The sequence below is a fragment of the Eptesicus fuscus genome, chromosome 17 (genome assembly GCF_027574615.1).
Source record: "Eptesicus fuscus isolate TK198812 chromosome 17, DD_ASM_mEF_20220401, whole genome shotgun sequence".
NCBI classification, from domain to species: domain Eukaryota; kingdom Metazoa; phylum Chordata; class Mammalia; order Chiroptera; family Vespertilionidae; genus Eptesicus; species Eptesicus fuscus.
Window position 1 is genome coordinate 5,091,788 of NC_072489.1, and position 24,199 is coordinate 5,115,986.

A 24,199-nucleotide genomic window follows, 5' to 3' on the forward strand; every position below is an offset into this window, starting at 1 on the left:
GGCAGTTGCGGGGGACCAAGCCAGCAGGGAGGGCAGTTGAGGGGGACCAGGCCTGCAGGGGAGGGCAGTTTGGGGGGGGAGGGAAGCCAGGCCTGCAAGGGAGGGCAGTTGGGGGCAATCAGGCCTGCAGGGGAGGACCGGTGGGGGGGACCAAGCCTGCAGGGGAGGGCAGTTGGGGGGGCCAGGCCTGCAGGGGAGGACAGTTGGGGGGGAACAGGCCTGCAAGGGAGGGGAGTTGGGGGCAACCAGGCCTGCAGGGGAGGGCAGGTGGGAGGAACCAGGCCTATAGGGGAGGGCAGTTGGGGGGAACCAGGCCTGCAGGAGAGAGCAGTTGGGGGCAACCAGGTCAGCAGGGGAGGGCAGTTAGAGATTAGCGGGCCAGCAGGGGAGGGCAGTTAGGGGCAACCAGGCCTGCAGGGGAGGGCAGTTAGGGGCGATCAGGCAAGCAGAGGCAGTTAAGGGTGATCAGGCCGGCAGGGGAGAGCAGTTGGGGGCAAGATCAGGCCGGCAGGTGAGGGCAGTTGGGGGCGAGATCAGGCCGGAGGGGAGGGCAGTTGGGGGCGAGATCAGGCTGGCAGGGGAGGGCAGTTGGGGGTGATCAGGCAGGCAGAGGCAGTTAGAGGGGAGATCAGGCCAGCAGGGGAGAGCAGTTGGGGGCGAGATCAGGCCGGCAGGGGAGGGAAGTTAGGGGTGATCAGGCAGGCAGGCAGGTGAGCGGTTAGGAGCCAGGGGTTCCAGATTGCAAGAGGGATGTCCGACTGCCGGTTTAGGCCCGATCCCACAGGGGTCCCCGATTGGAGAGGTTGCAGGCTGGGCTGAGGGAAACCCCCCCGATCCACGAATTTCGTGCACTGGGTCACTAGTGTTTTAATAAATAAATGCCGTAAGCGTATTTAAAATATGCTTCCATATTTCAAAACATAAAAGGTTAACCTGACAGGAGAGTTTGTGTGTTTGACCTTGGGTCCGGGAAGAAAAGGCCAGACCTTGGAAGCTGCTATTGATGGGCCTTGCAGGGCTGCTTGAATCTTCACAGACCTAGCCTGGCCCTGGGCCCTGGGCCTAGAAGGAAAGTTTAAAAGCTTGCTCTGGAAAGCCATTTGGTGTCCTTGACCAAGTGCATCCCTAAGAAGTGCCACTGTTGCCTGAATGAACTGAGGGTGTGTCAGCCCTGAGATGTTCAGTTGAACAGACTGATTTTCACTGAGCATTTCTGACGATTTTTGCAATTACTCATGAAATTTCTATCTACTATGTTTTGTTTTGTTTCTTCACTCTGGGACCTAAATTAGGGTTGTGTCCCATTTTATTGTCTTTTAAGTTTAAATTTAGCCATGGCTGGTGTTGCTCAGTGGTTAGAACATTGGCCCGTGCACCAAAGGGTCTCAGGTTCGATTCCCAGTCAAAGGTACGTACCTGGGTTGCATGTTCATTCCCTGGCCCTAGTTGGGGCATATGCAGAAGGCAAAAAATTGATGTGTCTCTCTCAAATCCATGTTTCTCACCCTCTCCCCCCAACTCCCCTGCTTCCTTTCCACTCTCTCTAAAATATCAATGGAAAAAATATCCTTGGGTAAAGATTAACAACAACAACAACAAAATGTACATTTAACATGTTTCTCTTTTCTGCTCCCCTTGCCAACAGGGGATTCCACTTTGGCTCCTTAAAGTTTGCTGCTTAGGTCAGCTCAAAGAAGAAAGCAGGGACCCCACCTCCTCCCCCACAACAAGGGGTTAAAAGGACCCCTAGCCCACACTCAAAACTTTCTTTCAAGCGTACTTTTGCTTTGCTTGCTGAATAAGCCTTCTCTCGTGAGTTTGAATCTTGGCTCTGAATTCTTTTCACAGCCAGAACTCAAGTACTGAGGTCTGCTTTCACTGTTTACATCTTGGTGCAGTGACTCAAATTGTCCTACTCACTTGCTGTGGTAAGTCATCCTCTCGGACTCACTCCTACCTCTATGCTCTTGGTCTCTTTTCTCAGGACCTGCAGTCAGGTAAACAGTAAATACTGGCAGTTCGTTAATTACCTTCTGGGAGTCCGAACTAAACTTTCGCTGGAAAAATGAGAGCCTGAACTTGTTTGGTTCCAAAGACAAGGGGCACTTCCTCCCTCCAGCTAGCATCTTGGGTTATTCTTAGGTGACTAAGAAACTATGTGGCGCCGAAACCGGTTTGGCTCAGTGGATAGAGTGTCGGTCTGCGGACTGGAGGGTCCCAGGTTTGATTCCGGTCAAGGGCATGTACATTGGTTGCGGGCACATCCCCGGTAGGGGGTGTGCAGGAGGCAGCTGGTCAATGTCTCTCACTCATCAATGTTTCTAGCTCTTTATCCCTCTCCCTTCCTCTCTGTGAAAAATCAATAAAATATAAAAATAAAAAGAAACTATGTGGCAGTCTCAGCAGGCATCCCCATGATGTGCAAGAACTCCATAGGGAATTCCAACTCAACTGTAACTAAATTACTGATTTGTCCACTGATGTGCACATAGAGGCTGGTTACCTAGCGCTCCAAGTCCTCGCGGCTATATTAGACAGCCGAGGAGAGCAGAGACAGGGGGTAACAGCTCCTTGGAGCTCAACACACAACAGCACACTTTCACCCACTACACAATATCCCTGGAAATTTTGCTCAGACTCTACAGCTCTTACCAGTAAATTAAAACTGAAATTAATAGGAGAGCTTACATCAATGATGAGAGAGAACCATTGATCAGCTGCCTCCTGCATGCCCCACACTGGGAATCGAGCTCACAGCCCGAGCATGTGCCCTGACCGGGAATCAAACCGTGACCTCCTGGTTCATAGATCGGTGCTCAACCACTGAGCCACACCTCCCGAACAAGGTACCGGTCTTTTAAAACAGCTTTCTGCATACTCCTTAAGGTCCCTGAAACAGGGTAATAGGACCACCCTCAATTCCTTCTACACTCTTCTAACGACCTTTTCTTTATTTCCAACTTCTGTAAGAGCCTCAGGAATAACTTAACAGGGGCTCTCACTTCCCTTCGAGAGATGGCTGCTCTCTCTCCAAGGCCTCCACAAGGACCAAAGAGCTTGGGAACATGAGAGACAAGGCAAAAGGTCACTAGCCCGACTATTGAAGACCAGAGTTACAGGAGGAGTTTTCCACCCAAGGTGACGATGGTACTAGGCACCCCTTGGATGGATAGACGTGACTTCCGGTAAGACTAGCTAAGGGACTTCCGGTAAGACTAGCTAAGGGACTTCCGGTAAGACTAGCTAAGGTTGGAGGCCAAGAAGCAGGGATGCCTGGCTCCAAACAGGAGCACTCTCCCCTGGGTGGCAGGGTAACCTGCCCTATTGTGGCTCTCAGACCACAGGGCAGCTCAATATAGCCCAGATATTAGCAGGGATGCCTCTAACTCTTGGTTCAGAGTATACTTGTCTCTCTGAAGATGGGGAACCAGTCCACTTCCAATGGACTTATATCCATTTCCCTTGGGAATTGCAAAACAGGAGGCTCCCATCAAGGGAGAGGCCTAAAGATCAGCCATCCCTTTATGGCTCTCAGGGATGACCCCAGGCTATGCATTACCTGTAAACTAGATCCCTCCAGAATTGTTATACTCTACTCACAGCCCCTGCCTCCCTTACCTCCCCCAGGTAACACCTCTCCTTCTTCCTGCTCTCCAGTGACCCCAAAGGATGAAGAAAGAACTACCTGTCAGGCTCCAGTCCCTCTTTCTCCATATCTGGGGCCTTTTCAAGCTACTTTAACTGGCCCTTTACAAGAGGTAGTAGGACTGACTGGGATCCCTATAAAAGTACATGCCCCTTTCTCTATGAAAGACTTACATACCAAATCCAACAGGACTTAGGAAAATTATCAGAAGATTCAAAGCTTTGATCTGACCTGGAGAGACATTACTGTAATCCTTGCTCAATTCCTAAATAAGGAAGAAAAAGACAAGATCATAAAGGATGCCATCCAGCTTGGGAATGGCATGCATATGATAAATACCCTCTAGGAGTGACAGCTGTACTGGTCACTGATCCTTTATGGGACTATTAACACCTCCCAGAGAACCTGGAACTGGGACCATTTCCTAAATTTAGGACCAATCCTAAAAAGCCTTCTAGAGGGAATGAAACAAAGCCGATCTACACCTATTAATTAGCAACTATAAGCCAGGAACCTCAGTAGACTACTACAGCCTTCTTAGAGAGACTGAGGGAGGCCATCATTAAATATACTAACCTAGACTGATTTGGAAGCAGGCCAACGGTCTTACGAGACTGTTTTCTAACCTAGGCTGCCCCCGATATTCTGAGAAAGCTCCAAAAGCTCTCTTAGGACCACATACCCCTACCCCAGGCCTACTTTTGGCAGCCTCATCCGTCTTCTATAACCGGGATCTAGAGGAGGAGGAGGCTCCAATCAAGGGAGAGGCCTAAAGATCAGAGATTGGCTCAGTTATTAGCCATGCTCCGCTGTCGCTACTCGGGTTGAGCAGATCCAGGTTGCCTTGGAAGAACACCTCCCAGAAACTACTATCCTACCTAATAATAGACAAATATGCAAACTGACCATACCTTCGCTATGCCCGCGATTGGCCAGGAGGCGCGGGGGGGCGGGACTCGGGGTGGCCAGGGTGGCCGATTGGGCCGGGGGGAAGTTGAGCTTGCGTTGCCAGCGGCGACTGGAGCCCAGCGTCTGCGCCATGGCTGTGCTGCAGCACAGAAGGGGCCTCTGGGGCAGCGAGCTCACGTCCCACCGAGGACCATCAAAAGCGGGGGAGCTGGGTGCCTGTCTGCTCCGGCACCAGGCCTTTCAGAAGCCTCTACCCTGCTGGAGGCTTCTGAAAGGCCTGGTGCATCAGCGGACAGGCACTCAGCTCCCCCCCCTCTAAACGTGCATGATTCAATCATGCACTGGGCCTCTAGTATCTACATAAGATCTGGATATTGGCAGAACCAGCCCCAGAAAGTAAGCCCCAGGATCAGGGTGAGCCACCTGGCCGCTGTTCACTCTGCCATGAGCATGGGCACTGGAGGTGGAACTGACCCAGGAACTGCAGGGATCCTGGGTCCAACTTGTCTCTCCCCATACGGCCCTAGACTAAAGGGGCCTTGGATACCATCTGGCTCCCAAATCGAACATCAACATCATGGGGATGGAGCCCAGGGAAACCTTGGAAGTCAAAGGTAAGACAGTTAAGTTTTTACTTGATATGGAAGCTGCATTCTTGGTCTTGACAACCTTCTCTGGATCACTCTGCTCTGCCTCTCACCTGGTGGCAGGTGTGGATGGTAAGCTGACCCACCGATGGCTCAAGCTGCCAATCAGCTACCACTGGAAGAGTCACTTATTTTCCTACCCATTTATAGTTATCCTTGGTGCCCCAGCCCCCACCAGGTTGAGATCTTTTAGAAAACTAGGAGCCAAATTAATTTTCCCAGGGGGATAGGCATCTTCATTAAATTTTATAGCCATCTGTTCCCCTCAAGACCCTCAAAATTCTAAGAAAGAGAATGAGCTAGTTAGTTAATTTCCTGGATAAACCCTGAAGCTTGGGCAGATAAAACACCTGGCCGAGCTAAAACTGCCAGCCCAATTTAATAACCTGAAGGGAAGCCAACCTCCTCCATTAGCCCCTCTGGTCCAACATCAATGAACTTACCCAGGAGAAGACTGGCTACGAGACATCACCCAAATGCCAAGATATAAGGGACCAAAATACCTTTTAGCTTTTATTGACACCTTCACTGGATGGATTAAAGCATATCCCACTAGGACAGAAAGGGCCTCAGAAGTAACTAAGGCATTACTTAAGGAACTCATCCCCAGACTTGGCCTACCCCGGTCTCTACAGAGCAATAATGGGCCATCCTTTTTGTATTCCAGGGCACCCAACAACTAGCTACTTCCCTAGAAATTTAATATCACCTCCACTCCTCCTGGAGGCCCCAGGCATCAGGAAAAACAGAAAGGACTAATCTTACTTTAAAGTCCATCATTAGAAAACTAAGCCAGGAAATGGCTCTCCCATGTGTTGAAAACCCTGGTAGAAGAACCTCCCCAAAGCTCTTCTTCAGGTATGAATTACCCCAGGACCCTCTCCAAAGGTAAGCCCTCATGAAATGTCATTCAGACGCCGTATCTCAAAGAAATATATAATCTCCCGGGGACAAGTTCAAAAGGCCATCTGAGAATATGGAAAAGAGAGACTCCCTGCCCCTAGGTGGATGACCTAGGAAGGGAAGCCTTCTTACCAGGAACACAAGTACTTATAAAAACCTGGAAAGACAGATCCCCTCAAGATCAGCTAACTCCATTTTGGAAGGGGCCCTTCCCTTTACTGTTACCCACCCTTACAGCCATCAAGGTACCTGAGATTGCAAGCTGGATACATCACACCAGAGTCAAAACTTACATGTTAGAAGACTAGACACCCATTCAGCATCCAGGATACTCCTGCAAGCCAACTGGAGATTTCAAACTCTTCTTTAAACAGGTTGCCAAACCAGATAAGTCCAAATAATTATTCTCCTCCTTGCTCTACACCTAGGGGATAATACTCCTTCCTTAAATGCCTATACCTTAAATCTGCCTGGCCTTCCAGGTTATGTACCCGCTCTCAGGACTGGGGACAACTAGCCACTGAAACCTACACGGACTGATTGTCACCCCCACTTTCCTACACATACAGACAAATTATGTCTCGCCTAAGAGAGGAATAGAAAATACAATCAGTTTCTAACTCTCTATTCCTCTCTCTTCCTCTCTGTAAAAAATCAGTAAAATATATTTTAAAAAAAGAAAGAAAATACAATCAAAGCCAAAAGATTTTCTTCCCTTGGTATCAAAAACAACTAGATATCTTACACCTCTAAAAGTCCACCCAAGCCCTTGTTCACCAATTTAATAAATGTAAGAGGCACCCAATTCCCGATTTGCCCTTCTGGCTCCCTAAACCAGGGGCCAGCGACAGGAAGCCTGTCCTCCACCCAGTGCTCACATATTTTTACTGTCCCTGCCCACAGACAGTCCACAACTCAGGGATGAGCCTAGGACTACAATCCTCTACAGGACGAGAGGGAATTGATGAGTTAATCTATTGGCCCAAAGGACTGACTATTAATAGCCAAAGTTACAACAGCTCCAGAGAGTCATTCTCCTGTGGGTCTAACTTTACTAGACCTTCCTTCTTCCTTGATGTAACTCAACCAGACCTGAAATGTATCCACTAAATGCCCCTGGTTCCCATCACCAAAATCATTATCTTTGAGAACCTATCAGGTCCACCCCATTCCTTGAAAGATACTTCCCAGAGACCAGATCCATGCCTTAGTCCCCTCACCTCCACAAATACAGCAGCTCAAGGAATTTGCTTACTCTTTTATCCAAGAAAATCAAATAGGGCTACCTGACTCCGTAGGAGGGAAGGCAGGAGAGCTACCAGGACGGGAGGTCATGGAGGAATCCACTGTACCTATATGGGACATGACTCTCACTGCGAAAACACCTCCCCCACAGGGCCTACACTTCATCCGTGCATCTAATACCTACCTTTCCCTCCCACCTGGATGGTGAGGCCTTTGCACCTTAGGGTACATAACCTCCCACATCATCACTGCCTCACTCTCCCTGCCAGTTTTTAGTAAAGAAAGATTATCCAAAAGAGCATTCCCCTCATCCCCCTCTTCATGGTTCTCGGTGTGGCCGCAGGGGCAGGGAGACTAGCCTTCCAGTCACAATCCCAACTCTCCCTAGAAACTGCAGATTCCTTTGAAAAGGCTGCTGAGACTCTTTCCCGGCTACAAAAACTTGATTTTCTTGCAGCAGTAGTCTTACAAAACAGAGCTTTAGACTTACTGACTGCTGGGGGCCGGGCGGGGGGGGGGGGGGGGGGGGGGTACATGCATAAACCTAAAAGAAATCTGGTGAAGGGATCCCTCCATTCTGAGTTACTTAGTGCTCTCAGTAAGCTGCAGTGAGACTGGTGAGACAGGAGATGCAGCAGTATTGTGCTCAGGGAGATGGTGGAGAAACTTGCAGTATACACTGTTCTCGGCTCACAGAAAATGTGTGGCAATACGCAATGCTGACGTTACAAGGAACACGTTCACCTTCCCTTTTATCTTATATCTCACTTGCATCATATACTAACGAAGTCATGGAAATAAAAGCCAAAGTCAGTCTTTAGCATAAAACAGGACAGTGAATAGGACAGGTGTGCTGTGTATACGAAGTACATTTCTGGCATGACAGTGGTTTATAATTCTGTAGATATCTACTTTTTCAAGATAGGGAGGGAGGATTTAAGAAAACAAGCTTCAACAATAAAGCTAAAAAAAAAAAAAGAAGCAGCAGCCAAGCTTATTCTTTCACATGTTAAAGCTTCAATTTCAGCTCTTATTTGAAGTAAAGTCGTCTAAAATTACTTTCGTGCTTCAAAAGAAAAAACAAACTATCCAGCATGCTCAACATTAGTCAAACTTTCCTTCTCCTGACCCTGGTCACAGGGCGACCACTTTTGGTGTGAAGGCACACAGCTCATGCTTCAGGAGCCCGCATTTCACCTTGCCCAAACCCTTCTCCTAGGACAGTGGTCAGCAAACTCATTAGTCAGCACAGCCAAATATCAACAGTACAACGATTGAAATTTCTTTTGAGAGCCAAATTTTTTAAACTTAAACTTCTTCTAACGCCACTTCTTCAAAATAGACTCGCTCAGGCCGTGGTCTTTTGTGGAAGAGCCACAATCAAGCGGCCAAAGAGCCGCATGTGGCTTACGAGCCGCAGTTTGCCGACCACGGGCCAAGGATTTTCTTCTTGGACTTGCCCCCAAATCTCAGTGAAGACTCAGCAGTAGAAGCATTTGGGTCAGCTCCAATGAGGACTCAGGGGCTCTGATGGTTTGAGTACGCTAAGGCTGCAGGAAGTTCAACCTTTGGATAACAGGGATCTAATATATTAAGCTGGATCTAGAACTCTTATAATAAACCTGCTTTACCTAAGATAATGCAAGTACAACCTGTTTATAATAACCTCCCCAGACTGACCTTAATCGCTGTTTATAATAATCTTCATCTCCATCGTCTCGGCATCTCACTCCTTTCCGACCTCCTCCTCCTTTGGCAGCTTCAGCTTCTTCCCCCAAACTCTCATCATCAATCTCCTGCTCTGTCATTTTCTTCTGCCATTTCCGTCGCTTGAGCGCAGGCCCCAGTTCAGAGTCAGTGCCTTCTGCAGACAGGTCCACCTCTGCCGCCGCCTCCCGCTCCTCCTCCTCGGTGGGTAAGTACTCAGACTCTTCACCCTCAGAATCTCCCTCTGCCTTGGGCCTCACATCAGACTCCAAGCGTTTCTTTCCCTTCGGCAATCCCACTTTCCCCTGGAACTGAAGAGCCCTCTTCTGGAGTTTCTTGATGTGCTTTTTCAAGCGCTTGTCTGTTTTCGAAAGAACTTTGCTTCTCTTGTTTGGTTTGTTTTCACTGAGTGTTGGGCTCAGCTCAGAAGTGACCAAGGCTGGAGTTTTCCTAGATGCTCTTTTATTACAAACTTGCTTCTTCCTTTCAAAAGACAGTTTTGCTTGATCTGCCAAATACTTTTCAAAGCCTGATGCTTCATTAAGCATTAGTTTCCTAGGCTTTTTCTCCTGTTTCTGAGGGATCTGGGTACCAAAAGGTGTCATCTGGCCAGTGCGGATGAGCTCTTCCCAAGCAGTCTCCTGGACAGGCATGAGCATGCTGCCGAGACAGGACGGCCCCGCTTCTGAAAGAGGGACAACAATGCATTGGGCACTAGCGCTCTCCAGGAGGACAAGGGAGGGATATACTCAGCTACTCAATAAACAGTAGGCTCCTACAATTAGTTAATATTTAAAATATATCATTAATCATTAATATCTGGCTAATGTGACTCAGTGGTTGAGTGTTGACCCATGAACCAGGTCATGGGTTAGATTCTCAGTCAGGGCATATGCCTGGGTTGCAGGCTCGATCCCCAGTAGGGGCTGTGCAGGAGGCAGCCAATCAATGTTTCTCTCTCTCTCTCCCTTCCTCTTTCTCTAAAATCAATAAGAACATATTTTTTAAAGTATGTATATACTAGTACATATATATATCATTAGTATACTAAAGCATATGAAGAATAGAGTAAAATTTATCACACCACTTTTAATATACTCCTGTTCAAAAAGGTGATTTCTCAATAACTTTTTCTAAAATGTGGCATTATAAATATACTCTCAGGCATCCAAAGACAGACCTAGTCGTGTGTAACATAAAGACAGATAACCTTAGCTATGCTTCCTTACCAACTAAAGAGGAACCCGGGAGGAAGCACTCTCCCAAGTTTCCATGTCATTGCTAATACCAGCATTCAGGTTGACTTAAATTCAAGAGACAGTAAAACTGAAAACAGACATCTAAAGAATCAGCATGCACTTAAATGAGAAAAACATAAATGTTAGGTCTGCACTACCCAATATAATAGTCACATGTGGCTATTTAAATTTGAGTTGAAAATTCAGTTCCTCAGCTGCACCTGCCATATTTCAAGTGTTCAAAAGCACATGTGCCTGGACAACACAGACAGACATGTCCATCACTGGATAGCATTATGCTAGGTGCATGAAGTTAACTGGCCGAGGGATGGACTAAAATTGGCAGCTATGCCATAATAACATAAAGTAACCTAGAAATCATCCTTCTTTCATTTGTTGAAATTAATAATCTCTGACAAGATTACTTCAGCCATGTAGTAGTATTACTTTATGGTATAAGTTTTATTTCCCTGATGACTAATGAACTATGGTACCTTTTCATAGATTTATTGATATTTTGGATAGCCTCTTTTGAAGAAAAGGTTCAAATCCTTTGCCCAAAATACCCAAAGAAGTAAGGCTCAACAGGAAGAAATTCATATTCTCAACTCTACGTTTCTTGTAGGCCAATAATACCACAGCCAGTTTCTCAGTAAACCTGAACTAAAAACAAAAGTCACTAAAGTGCACAGATCCTAATGTAGAGCTCAATGAAATTTCAGAAAAAACATACCCATACACCAGTATCCAGATCAAGAAACAGAAATTACTAGCGTCTCAGATGTGCCCTTCTTGGTACCTCCCAGCCTCTAACCACCTCCCATCCCTATGATAAAGACTGACTATCAACAGTAAAGACAAGTTATAGTTGACTCTGAACTTTATGGAAATGGAAATGTTCATACTCTGGTGTCTGGCTTCTTTTTCTCAACGTTACACTTGTAGGATTCACACTTGCTGAATATAGCTGCAGTTTGTTGATTCTCATTGTTGTTAGTGTTCAATTATATAACAATACTACAATCTTTCCATTCCACAATTAATGGACATTTGGGTAGTTTCCAGTTTGGGCTACTAGGAATAACGTTGCTATTAATATTCTGGTACACATCCTTTGGATATATGTTTATAATTCTTTGGGTTTGTTAAGCTTTAGTAGGCACTGCCAGTTTTCCAAAATGGTCCTATCAATTTTAAGTTTCACCAACAGTGTTTGAAAATTCCAATTGGTCCACATTTCTGTCATTCTATTTTAGCTACTGTTAGGCATGTAGTAGTATTACTTTATGGTATAAGTTTTATTTCCCTGGTGACTAATGACTCATGGTACCTTTTCATAGATTTATTGATATTTTGGATAGCCTCTTTTGAAGAAAATGTTCAAATCCTTTGCCCATTTTTCTTATAGTTTGCCTTTTAAAAGAAGATTTCTAGCCCTAAGCAGTTGTGCAGTGGTTAGAGCGTCAGCCTATGCACCAAAGGGTCACAGGTCCAATTCCCGGTCAAGGGCACGTACCTCAGTTGCAGGCTCAATCCGCAGCCAAGGTAGGGCGCCTGCAGGAAGCAACCAACCAACTTGTCTTTCTTCCACCCTCCCACCCCCACCCCTTTCCATTCTTTATGAAAAACAATGGAAAAATATTCTCCGATGAGGATTTAACAATTTAAGTAAGTAAGTAAGTAAGTAAGTAAATAAATAAATAAATAAATAAATAAAATGATTTCTAGTTCTCTATACATTCTGGATTCAAGTCTTCTGATTGATATATGTACTGGCAATAGCTTCTCCTACTCTGCCGATTTTCATTCTCTTAATGCTATCTTTTTAACATACAGAAGTTCTTAGTTGTAATATAGTTCATTTATCAGAACTTCCCATTTTTTTGTCTCATTAAGTCTTTGCCCCAAAGTCATAAAAACTATTTTCCTATATTATACTGTAAAAGCTTTGTTCCACCAATCACATTTAGATATACAACTCATTTGGAACTTGTTTTTGTATATGTGGATTAACTCAGCACACATACTGAAAACATGATTCTTCTCCCCAGTATTACAGTACCCCATCTGTCATAAATCAAGTGACCATATGTGGGTGGGTCTCTATTCTGTCCCATTGGTCTACTTGTCTATCCTTGTGCCAATACTGCAGTGACTTATTACTATAGCTAGATAGTCAGTCTTGATATTTTGTTCTTCTTCAATATTGCCTTAACTCTTCTTGACCCAATGAATTTTTATATGAATTTTAGAGTCAGTTTGTTAATGCCTTACCCTACACTTTCCACCCTACAATCTCTTCCTCAAAGACCCCTGGAAATATATATTGGGGTTGCATTGAAACTATAAATGGACAGAACTGACATCATTACAATACCACATCTTCCAATCCATTATCACAGTGTGCCTCCCCATTTATGTAAGTCTTCTTTTCCAACATTTTCTATTTTTTAAACATTTTTCTACTTATTTTAAAATATATTTTTATTGATTTCAGAGAGGAAGGGAGAGGGACAGAGAGATAGAAACATCAATGATGAGCAAGAATCTCTGATCAGCTGCTTCCTGCATGCCCCCTACTGGGAACTGAGCCCACAACCTGGGTATGTGCCCTGACCCAGCATCAAACCGTGACCTCCTGGTTCATAGGTTGATGTTCAACCACTGAGCCATGCCAGTTGGGGAACATTTTCTATTTTTTAATATAGAAAGCATTGCAGGAAACTATATTTTTTGTTAAGATTATTTTTAGGTATTTGATTTTTATTATAATTGGCATCTTTATTAAATTTTATTTTTTGGTTTTGCTGGTACATAGAAATATGACTTATCTATATATATAAAAGCCTAAGCGACTGAACGAGCAAATGACCGGTCGCTATGATGCACACTGACCACCAGGGGGCAGACACCCAACACAGGAGCTGCCCCCTGGTGGTCAGTGTGCTCCCACAGTGGGAGCACCACTCAGCTGACCAACAGGCGCCAGATGCAGGGCTCACCTCTCCAGATCGGGACTGACTGGGTGCGAGCCCGCAGCAGGTGCACTGGGGCTGGGATGAGCAGGAGCAGCAGGCAGGAGCGGCAGGCAGCGTTGGACTGCGGGTTTTGGCCCAATCCCAGCAGGCCATGCCAAGGGACCCCAATGGTGCACAAATCTGTGCACCAACCCTCTAGTTTTTTGTTTTGTTTTGAATATATTTTATTGATTTTTTTACAGAGAGGAAGAGAGAGGGATAGAGAGTTAGAAACATCGATGAGAGAGAAACATCGATCAGCTGACTCTTGCACACCCCCTACTGGGGATGTGCCCGCAACCAAGGTACATGCCCTTGACCGGAATCGAACCCGGGACCCTTGAGTCCGCAGGCCGACGCTCTATCCACTGAGCCAAACCGGTTTCGGCGGGGCCTCTAGTTTTTATATATCAGCCCTATATTCAATGATATTGCTAAATTCACATATTAATTCCAATAGATTGTCCATTGATTCCTTTGGATTTTCTACATAATCATGTATTCTATGAATAGTCATAGTTTTATTTCTTCATTTCAATCCTTATGCTTTTTATTTCTCTTTTTCCAATACTACACTGTCCAGTACAATGTTTAACAGAAAAAGGGGCAGTGAGTACTTCATCTCCTCCAAATGAGGAACAAAACCTACTTATAGGGCTGGATTCTTTATCAGATAATTCCCACAACAACCTCTGAAGTGGAGCACTATGTGGAGAACAGGGGAAAGAAACCTCAGGTAAGCGCATGAGCAGAGAAATGAAGGTCTACCATACCTATGCCTACCTCATAAGTTCAAAACAGAATTGCAAAGGTTCAGGAATGAGGTCAAGGTCTATGCCCAGGCAATGCAGAGCTGGATCGCACAAAGAGTCCTACACACTCTGTTTCACTGCCTCTCAAAATTGAGGACAGGGCACTAGGGACCGAGAAAGGGCAGAGGAGGGAGGTCGATAAGAGAGAACAGGAGTCTGAAGTGCTGGCTGGTGCCCCAATGGAGAGATATAATAGGAACCAAGAGCTCAGAAAGAAGGCAAGGCCGTAAGTCTACCAATGTGTAAGATTTTAGAACCCAGGTGCCCGCAAAAGCCAAGGAGCGTTGGATGAGATTATTTGGGAAGAGGTTCAACAAGAGGCTCAGCAAAAATTCCTGAGAACAATTAACATTTAAGATAAGGCCAGAATAGTTGGCCAAAAATAACTAAATAGGAATGGTCTGAGGGCCGAAAGGAAAGCCAGTTGAAAGACAGGAATCCCGGGAAACACGGGATTTGCTAATGCAGGCCAGTGGAGCAAGGGTGAAAAGAGGCTTTTGGATTTGGGGAAGTAACTATTAATCCGGGGCAAAGTTTTATCAAAGAATCAATGGGAGGTGAAAGACAGCAGCAAGTTTTAGGCAGCCAGACAAGAACAAAAATTTGTTACCAGTGAGAACTATGGTGCCTCAGCAGCAGAAAGCATGGCTTTAAAAGTGCACATCTCTAATATTTTTTCTGTTGCCTCAATTAATTCTTCATAATTCTCTTGTCTTATTAAATAAATTTCTGGAACTAGTAGAAAATATTTGCTTGAAGAGCTTAAATGTTAAGAAGCCTTAATTTTTATTTCGAGTAATAAATGAACAGCTACAAATAATTTCTAAACATACATACATATACACTGACTACAGAGGTATTTCATTTCAGAGCTTATGCATTTTCTCAAAAGGTTTTCCAAAAGATGCCCATCTAAAACAGTGATATAAACAAAATCATGGCCATGGTATACCTGGAATGAAGGTATCTTTCCTTAAACAACAAAACTGATGTTTGGAAAGCCTATCAAATATGCCTCAAAAATATATGTGAAATCAGTTCTATGAATGCTGATGGTGATGGGCTTACAAAATGTACCTCAATTAAGATGTCAGTTGTCTTTATAAAATTAACTATACAAAAATGTAAGAGTTCTAATTTATTAAACATAATACTAAATGTGGACCAGCAGCCAACAGTAGACTGAGTTAAAATTTCACTTTCACTCTCTAACTTGGGTTCTGCAGGTGTAGAGAATAAAATTTTCCTAAATCAGTTTTGACACTAAGGCAAAGAAATATATTTTTCAGAAAACCTAGGCCAGGACTCACTACTGGCATAAAGTATCAATTCAGAACACAAAGACACTGTTCCCAGTACCTCACCTGCGTCCTCCTCCTCCAGACTGGCATGATCTAGTTCAGCTTTTACCGCCACTCCTCCCAGGAGGGCCTGCAGGCGTTTCTGTTTTGCTGTGATCTTCTTTAGTTGTTGTTCCTTAAATGGTAAATGTGAATACAGAAAACATCAATGCAGTGATTTATTGTTGCAAATACAAAAGACAGCATTACAAAATTTTTAAACTTTAATCATGAGAAAAATAAAACAGAAATTCCATATATTACTATTACTATAGAGAACCTTATTTGAGCCACTGCCATATTTCTAGCAGGAAGTAGGGCTAAATGCATTTCCATCAGGCAGGTATCCCTGTCCCCACCCACTCTCCCAACACAGCTTTCTACGTGCCCAGAACTGAGGGTCACACGTACTGACGCTCCGCTGATTTGGGGGTGGCACTGCTCTACTTGGTTCCCCATTACAACTGGGTAAATCACCACACTCCTCTGTGTTCGGACCTTAACAGCCAATGGGCTATGAGGTCAATGGGTTGGAGGGTGAGAAACATAAACGTGAATGTTCAAAAGTTGAAACAGTCAGTCCCCTTTGATAACTTACCATATTTATGATTGTTCTTTATAGAATTCTACCCAACCACAAAATTTTAAAAGGAAAATATATTTTGATATACCCTTTTACCCCAATCACAACAGACTCCTCTGTCTTGTTACCCTCTATACCACCAAAGCTCAGATATGGGGATATTCCTACAGCCTCCTCAATTAACAAGGCCTGTGGTACTCAGTTCTTCCCAAGGTCAAGAATGTTTAAATACCAAACATGAATGTGGGGCAAGGGAAATGCTGAATATAAAGGCCGTATTAGAATAACTTATAATTTGTTTGCAGTTTTTCTCAGCAAAATCTTATTTAAAACAGCCTTTCTCTCTGAATAGTCTATCTCTAAACATCAAAGAGCTGCTAAAGAAAGACAGGGATATATAACTGAGTTGGGCTATTATCTAAAATGGTCTAAAATTTGAGCCTCTCCTCTCCTTGAAACCCCAGCCCACCGAAGCCCAAGGTCAAAGAAGGTCTCTGCACATTAAACCACACGCTCCCAGAGGCCGGATGCTGCTTTTCTGATTTGGGAAGACCAACAGCTGCTTCAAGCCACTACTAGCTGTGACTCTGGGGCTACTATTCGGGAGGTGAGAGAAGATGGGGTAGTGAAGATAATGGACTGATGCGTGGAAGGCAAAAGGAGGAACTGAGTCTACACACATCCCCACTAGCACAGCTTAAGTGAAAGATGCACAGACTCTACTCATTGCAATGAATCAACTGCAAGCACGAGGATATCTGTTAGTCATTTTGGATGGCAGAAATAAAATGATCAAAATTAGTCATTCCTATCTTCTGCAATGTATTTCTAAAAAGTGTTTCAAATCTCACACACACAAAAAAATGTCCTAAGTAACAGATAGTCCCTACCCTTAAGTTCTACGACTCTAAATGCAGACGCAGTGTGGCTGGCTGATGACTGTAATACCTGAGGCCAGCCTCTCAGAACAGTGAGCATGTGTTCACTGTTCCTGTATCCCAGGACAGAGTGTAAACAAGCAATGCAAGCAGGAGCTAAGCAGGAAAAAAAAGAAAGTTCATACAAAATAAGGAGACTGAGTAGAGGCCTGCACACCAAGCAGGAGCTCTGTGTTCGGACCACAAAACTGGGTAAAAGAAAACAGTGAGGCAAGGAAGGCTATGAAAGTACACCAGTAAGAAGGCATGCAAAGCCAAAAAACTTTTTCTCAAACATGTATGTATATGTGGGAGTATGTCTGTATGTATTTTTAAAATACTCTAACAAAGGATATTAAAGGGAAACAGTTGAAAAATTAAACATACATAAAAACTCAAAATTTTCTACTATAAATATTTGCTTTAAATCTTGTAAGTATTTTTCAGAATCCTTACTAAACATTAAATGTCTAAATGACTTTTTCAAGTGTTATTTGAAATCACCTTGTTATATTTTTGCCGTTTTACAGAATCTAGTTTCCTGTTGATGTCTCTGTTGGTGGCAGCTTGAGGGCTAAGTTGTTCAATAATTTTATTGATTTGCCTTAGGGATGTCGTACATGACCTGAAAAATAAGATAAAATGTATATTTTCCACCCTGGTAACATTTCTAATAGTATAATATAAAGATTGAAATACTAAAAACATGGTTCTCTTATTTCTTATTAACTAAGATAAAAGAAACTAAACCAAAATGCATAGTCTTCTTGGCCATAAATAGAACTTGAAGTGTTGTTAGAAGTTTAAGATGACTAGTGTTTTCTTTTATCTGCTTCTTTAAATCAGCTCATTCCACTTTGTAAGCTGATTAATTTATCCTATAAGCATTTTAAGTGACTAGTTTATTCAAGAGACTACTAAAACAATGTGCAATAAGTTGTCCTTTTATATGAGAAGATGAATACATTTTTTTAAGACTACTTTTTATAGAAGTTTTAGGTTCACAGCAAAATTGAGAGGAAGGTGCAGAGATTTCCCATATACCCCCTGCTTCCCCTATTGTCAACAACCCCATAGATGGATTTTAAAAGCCCATTATGAAAGTCTCTCAACGCTTGGAAAAGTACTAAAAATGCTTAAACATTTTCTTGGATAAGTCAGACATCTGTGGCAATATTTTTCTTTCACATGACCAGAAAATGTATTTGCTGTAGTATTACAAAGGGGAAAAAATCAACTTTTAATACATTGCTCCTAAAATAGACACCACAGAATTATAGCTCCCAATTTTCAAAACACAAATTCAATCTTGACACTTGTGTAACTTGCTGTTGTATGCTTTCTGGATTTTAGCATAAAAAGATGTTATCAATGCAAGTGCCTGGCAAAGCTGAGGACCCCATGGCACCACCATCCAGTGCTAAGGTGCCTGTGCCCTGCAGCTCTCTGCCCTGCCACCTCTGCAAGCAGTGGACACATTTCTAAGGTCAAATGTAAACGGTGTGTTCATTACAAAGGGTTGAGGCGCTCACACCCGAAGGTCAGACTACAACTATTCGAGAACATCTGCGACTCAAGAGACCAAAAGAACACACCAGGAAACTCAATAGAAAACATGTCCTTTAAGTGCCAATAGCCACCTGTACTACAGCCCTCCCCAGTGGGTAACCAACAGCTCCATGTTCCTCCTCCTTCTCCCCTCCCACAACCACCCCCAGCTAAGACTGCACCACCCCTCCATCCAGCCCTCCCCTTCGCTTTCTTGCTTGCCTGACACTGCCTGGAACACTGGCCAAGGGAGAGAAGACTAGCAATGGAGTGTGAGCTCAATTCTGTACCCCCTCCTAGCCCAGCCCAGAGCCTCTCCCTTCTCTACCAATGTGTTCATGTGCTATGCTCCACAGGGCCCAAGTCTCCTCTAAAACACAAATGAAATCTCCATGGGACTTCATCTTCTTACAGTCAAAAGTAGGAAAGAAAGGAAGAGCAGAGTGATATTTTTCCTTTCTAGAAATGCAAAATCTGAAAAATTACCAAAAGACATACTCATTTTAAGAGAAAGAAACTACAAGATAGAGAAAAATGTGAGGGGCAGGTATGCTCCTGGGTTCTCGAGCAGGACACATAAGAACTGTGAGTACACTTCTCCTGAGAATGATTCTGTACACATGCTTGTGAGTCCGGGTCACTCCTCTCCATTAGGCACAAACAGGCTGTTGTGAGCTGGACTGAAACTTTAACAACCATGTGCATGCTGCTCCGGAGGGAAAGGGCTGAGGTTCAAACACAAGGTCAATGACTGCCCTTTTGATTCTATCCTCCATATGAGAAATTCTATGAATCTCCTAATATTTCTGGGATACTACAACTAGTACCTGAATTTCTCCATCCCTTGTAAACACAAACTCTGCAATTAGAGAGAAGATGGTCCACACTCACGTGAGGTCATCCAGGACGGACTGGTACTCCTTCTCTGCATCCACGAGCTGGGCAGCATGGCTGGCCTCATGGATGGCACTGTCCACCTGCTGAAGCACACCTTGCTCCAGCACGTCCTGGTCATAGACGTCCACACCCAACCCCTGCAGCTCAAGGGCCTGTGCACTGGGCTCCACCGCCTGGATCTGATGTCTGTCGATGTGCAGCAGGGCAGGCCTTCTCCTCGGAACTTCCCACGGACACCCCTCCGTGGAGAGGGATGGCCCATTAGCAGAGGAACAAGAGGGGAGGCTTTCCTCCATCTCTGCATCACCATCATTTTCTTGCTTAACTGTCATTTTTTCACCATCACTGACACACCGACTCTGTAAACAGTCTTGCTCCTGAGTTTGACTTGAGTTGGGAATTCTCTCATTCGGCATCCTTTACAGACTACCTAAAAGTAAAAAAAAAAAAAAAAAAAAACACTTTCAATAAGCCTTTTCTGTTATATAGAAAGGATAGCTACATAGTTTCTTGAATATTTTATGAAGCAGACTGATTTTTCAAAAGATCAAGTAATAATCCTCCAATTACACAAACATGTTTCCAAGTATTATTTTTCTTAAAAGCTTTATATCTTATTGAGTTCTGATAATAAGAAAAACTGCATAACTCTAACAAAAGAAGAAAAATGCAGTGTCACTGACAAAGGACATTTGGGTAGCCAGCTTAAAAAAGCTGACAACCCAAGTCCTGAGTGACACCTAGAGTCTTCTCCATCTCACTGGCGCTTCCCGCATTAGCCTCTCCACTATATTATGGCATAAATGACTTACATTATAGTGGCATGATCAACCATGATGTATATAGATTTAGATTTAGTGATGTAAGGAGAGAGCTTCTATATGAATCTGACACTAGAAACTTTGAGAATGAACATTTATTGACTCCAATAAACAGAAACAAGAGATAATAATAACACCACTCAAATCGGAATCTGAGAAAAATTAAAATATTCTCAAAAAATAACTCTATTTCAATGTGTGATATAATTTCTCACCTTCGGGTTGGCAAAAACATCAAGCCAAATAATATCCAGTTATAGACCAGGAAGATACCTCCTCACACAATGCTGGTGAGAATATAAATTAGTAAAGCTCCTTTGGAAGGCAATTAGCAATAGCTATTAAGATTTAAAATACATATGACTAGGTATTTATTCCAGAGAAGTACATATGTGCAGGTATGTTTATTGTAGCATGTTTTAATAGTTTAATGTAGGCATTAGGTATATTCAGTGATACTGGTATAAGTCTTGTAAAGAGAAAAGAGCCTCATAGTATAAACACATTTATGGAAAAAAACTGCATCTGTATGTATGGAACACACTCAAAGTGATCTGGAGATACACACTAAACCTACAATAGTTGGAAGGGGAAGCAGAAGGGGCAGGGAGGAATACAGAGGAAGTTTCACATTTCCAAATAGTCAGGAATTCCTTGAACAAAAATATATTCACTATATTGCCTGCATAACTCTAATAACTAGATTATAAAGCAACATACTGACCAAGAGACAGCCTTGCTTTTCATTTAACTGTGAATAAACTAAGGTTTCTTTCAGCACTGAACTTATTCCTATGAAATGACCACAAGTACCCCCGATAAGCCCCACTCATTCCTCATTAGACAAAAAGGTCCCAGAGACCAAGCACTGGGATACAGAGATGCCAGGAACGTGGCAGCACCTGCCCTGAGGAGCTCACTCTCTAGTGGGAAAGTGTCAAAAACAACACAGCAGGACGGACCCACAGAAGAGACATGAACAAGAGGCCACGTGGACACAGAGGAAGAGACGATGCATTGGGTATGATGTTCAAAAAACACGTACAAGCTTTGAACACCTGGCCCAGGGCGTGATACAGAGGAGGTGATCAATATATGCTGAAAGGAAGTCAGGTTCAGAGAGGAGTCTTAAATAACAAGTCTGGTCTGGACTACTGAGTCACTGGTGAATTCAGTCACAAAAATGAAATCTCTGAAAGGAAGCAGATGGAAGCAGGCAGAGGGGCTGGTGGGAAGTTATGATGCCAGGTATGGGTCAGGATGCAGTCAGAATGCAAATCTGGGCTCAAGAGAAAGAGGTGACAGGGACCAGAGGTTCTTTTAGAGGTTAAAAGTGAACAACAGAGTAAGAAAGTTCCTCCTTTTTTTGGCTTATTTTCAGGAGAAAGAATTAGCTTAGTGCTCCATCATTAACTAGTCTCCACTTTCAACAGAGGCAAGATCCTTAATACTGGCTGAAATTTAACAACTGTTTTCATTTTTCTTATTTGTATGTATGCAAAGACTTGTTTTTCAGTTAAAAAACACATAAATTCAAATATATTACATAATAATATAAAATAATATATTAAATAATAATCCTACCTAATAATAGACAAATATGCAAATTGACCGCACCTTCGCTATGCCCAAGCCACGCCCACCAGCCGATCAGGACGAGTATGCAAATCACCCCAACGAAGATGGTGGCTAATTTGCATATCAAGACAGCGTAGAAAGAAGCCAAGAGCTGCAGAAGGGAGCAAAGCTGCAGAGAAGCAAGCAAGCCAGGGGGAGGAGAAGGGAGGAGCGGAGGCGGGGCCTGGGGAGAAGGAAGGAGAGTGGGCGGGGCCGGGGGAGAAGGGAGGAGCGGAGGCGGGGCTGGGGGCGAAGGAAGGAGAGCGGGCGGGCTGGCGGAGAAGTGAGAAAAGCAGGGGGGCTGGCGGAGAAAGCGGGGTGGGGGACAAGGGAGGAGAGCAGGCGGGGCGGGGTAGAGTGCAGCAGGAAACCCTATTGCAGGATTTTTCCTGCAACGGGAACACTAGTGTTAGATAATAAAGACAAGGTTGAATAATGTTTGCAGAAAACCTAATAGAAAAGGAAGAAGAGGGAATAGTTAAAAGTGGAAAATGAGATGGCAAGTTCACATAAGTAAACTAGAAAGAATCCAGTGGATTTGGAAATTAGCAGGTCACTGGTTATCTTAGTTTAAAAAAAAAGTTTCAGTGGAGCAATGGGGACAAAAACCAGGCTATAGGGAGTTAAGTGAGTAGCCACCAGTGGGTAGCCTACCCTCTAAGCCTTAGAGTCTAAGGAGCTTGCCTATGGAAGTGTGACAGCTGGAATGATCCTATATAATAAAAGCCTAATATGCTAAGTGTCCGGTCATCCGGACACCACTCAACCACTCGCTATGATGTGCACTGACCACCAGGGGGCAGTCAACCGGTCGACCAGTCGCTATAACGTGGCACTGACCACCAGGGGGCAGATGCTCCAATCAGTAGGTTAGCTTGCTGCTGGGGTCCTGCCCATCTGAACTGAGCAAGATGGGCCCCACACGCCCTGAAGCCCTCCCCCAGTCCCTCCCAGCCTGATCGTGCGCCCGTGAGGTCCCTTGGCCTGGCCTGTGCCCTCTCGCAATACGGGACCCCTTGGGGGATGTCACAGAGCCGGTTTCAGCCGATCCCGCAGGCCAGGCCGAGGGACCCCTCTGTTGCACGAATTCGTGCCCTGGGCCTCTAGTACAGTAATAATGAATTGGGAGAGGAAAACTAGGTCAAGAAAAACTATAACATGTAATAGCTGGAAAGGGAGCAGGGAGATAACCTACAGAGAACACTGTACCAGAGACATATTTGTATATGTATATATAAAATATATACTAGTATAGTCTACACACACACAAATGTCACTATAGTAACTGTTGTTGTAAGAGGAAAGGACAGGATTCTTTATGACAAAGTAACAGAGGGACCTAACTGACATTGTGCAGGTCAGGGAGGCCTCTCCGATAAAGTGATGTTTAAGCCAGTATCTGAAGAATGAATGAGTTAATCAGCCAAAAGTGTTTTTGCAAAGAACAGCATGTGTAATGCCTAAGGCTGGTCTGGGCTGGTGCACTTGGAACATGGAAGGAATGGGCACAGTGAGCATGTATTTACATTCCTGGTGCCCATCTAACGCTCTGCACGGCTTAAGTCACCTGGGGAAACGGTACCTTCGCTGTCCTCCCCTCACAGCACCAGTTCTGTGGGGCGACTGGGACTCGGGGCTGGAGCCTGGTTGCAGGCACCCAAGGCTGAAGGCGGGGGGAGTGAAGAGGTGGGTAGGCGAGGGCCAGACGGCACGGGCCTGCGGTAACGCGAGCTTGGACTTGACTCCAAGTGCAATGGTAAGACTCTTAAGAGTTTTGAACACGGTGATGATAGCATGATCCAAATGATGTTTGTGGACTACTGCGCCGATAACAGACTGGAGGAAACGGTGCGACAAGGAGATGGGAGAACACGGGTGAAAGGTGACGCAGCGTGGAACAGGGTGACAGCAGTGACGAGACGCTACGTGGGAAACCACCTTCCAGCTCTCGCGTGCAGACGGCTCTGCCCTCCTGCCCCGCACTGGCTACCAACGCCCCAAGTGCCCGACGTGCATTCAGCCCGATTCTCCTGCTCAAATAACAAACGGCTCTGATATTTAACCGAGATCAAACTGGGCCGAACAGACCCTCCGCGGGGCCTGCCACAGGGCCAAGAAGTGGGGCTCGGTCGCCGGCTCACCCGGGCCGGCCGGTTTGGGGACCCGCCACCCTGGGAGCGCGCGCCACGGCGTCACTTCCGACCGCAGGTGGGCGGCACGGGGGGCGCGCCCGGCCCCCTGACAGGCCCGGGGCTAGGAGCCCGAGGGGCCCCGGCTGCCGGGCAGCACGAGCGAGGCCCAGTCACTACCCGCCCGACGCTCGGCCCGGCCGCGCCAACACTCACCCAGGGC

The 24,199-nt window shown here is 44.8% G+C and overlaps 1 protein-coding gene across 1 annotated transcript in view; it reads right to left on the bottom strand.

Moving 5' to 3' along the window:
• Window positions 1–23,656, bottom strand: part of ERCC6 (ERCC excision repair 6, chromatin remodeling factor) — an 88,474-nt gene extending 64,818 nt beyond the window's left edge. Inside the window, exons 1-5 of the mRNA XM_054729025.1 lie at window positions 23,430–23,656; window positions 19,404–19,839; window positions 17,469–17,589; window positions 15,489–15,600; window positions 9,031–9,742 (exon numbers count right to left, since the gene is read on the bottom strand). Of these exons, the coding sequence (XP_054585000.1) occupies window positions 9,031–9,742; window positions 15,489–15,600; window positions 17,469–17,589; window positions 19,404–19,825 (1,367 nt within the window). The 5' untranslated portion in view covers window positions 19,826–19,839; window positions 23,430–23,656. The remainder of the gene's footprint in view (window positions 1–9,030; window positions 9,743–15,488; window positions 15,601–17,468; window positions 17,590–19,403; window positions 19,840–23,429) is intronic.
• Between the last annotated feature and the right edge of the window lie 543 nt (window positions 23,657–24,199).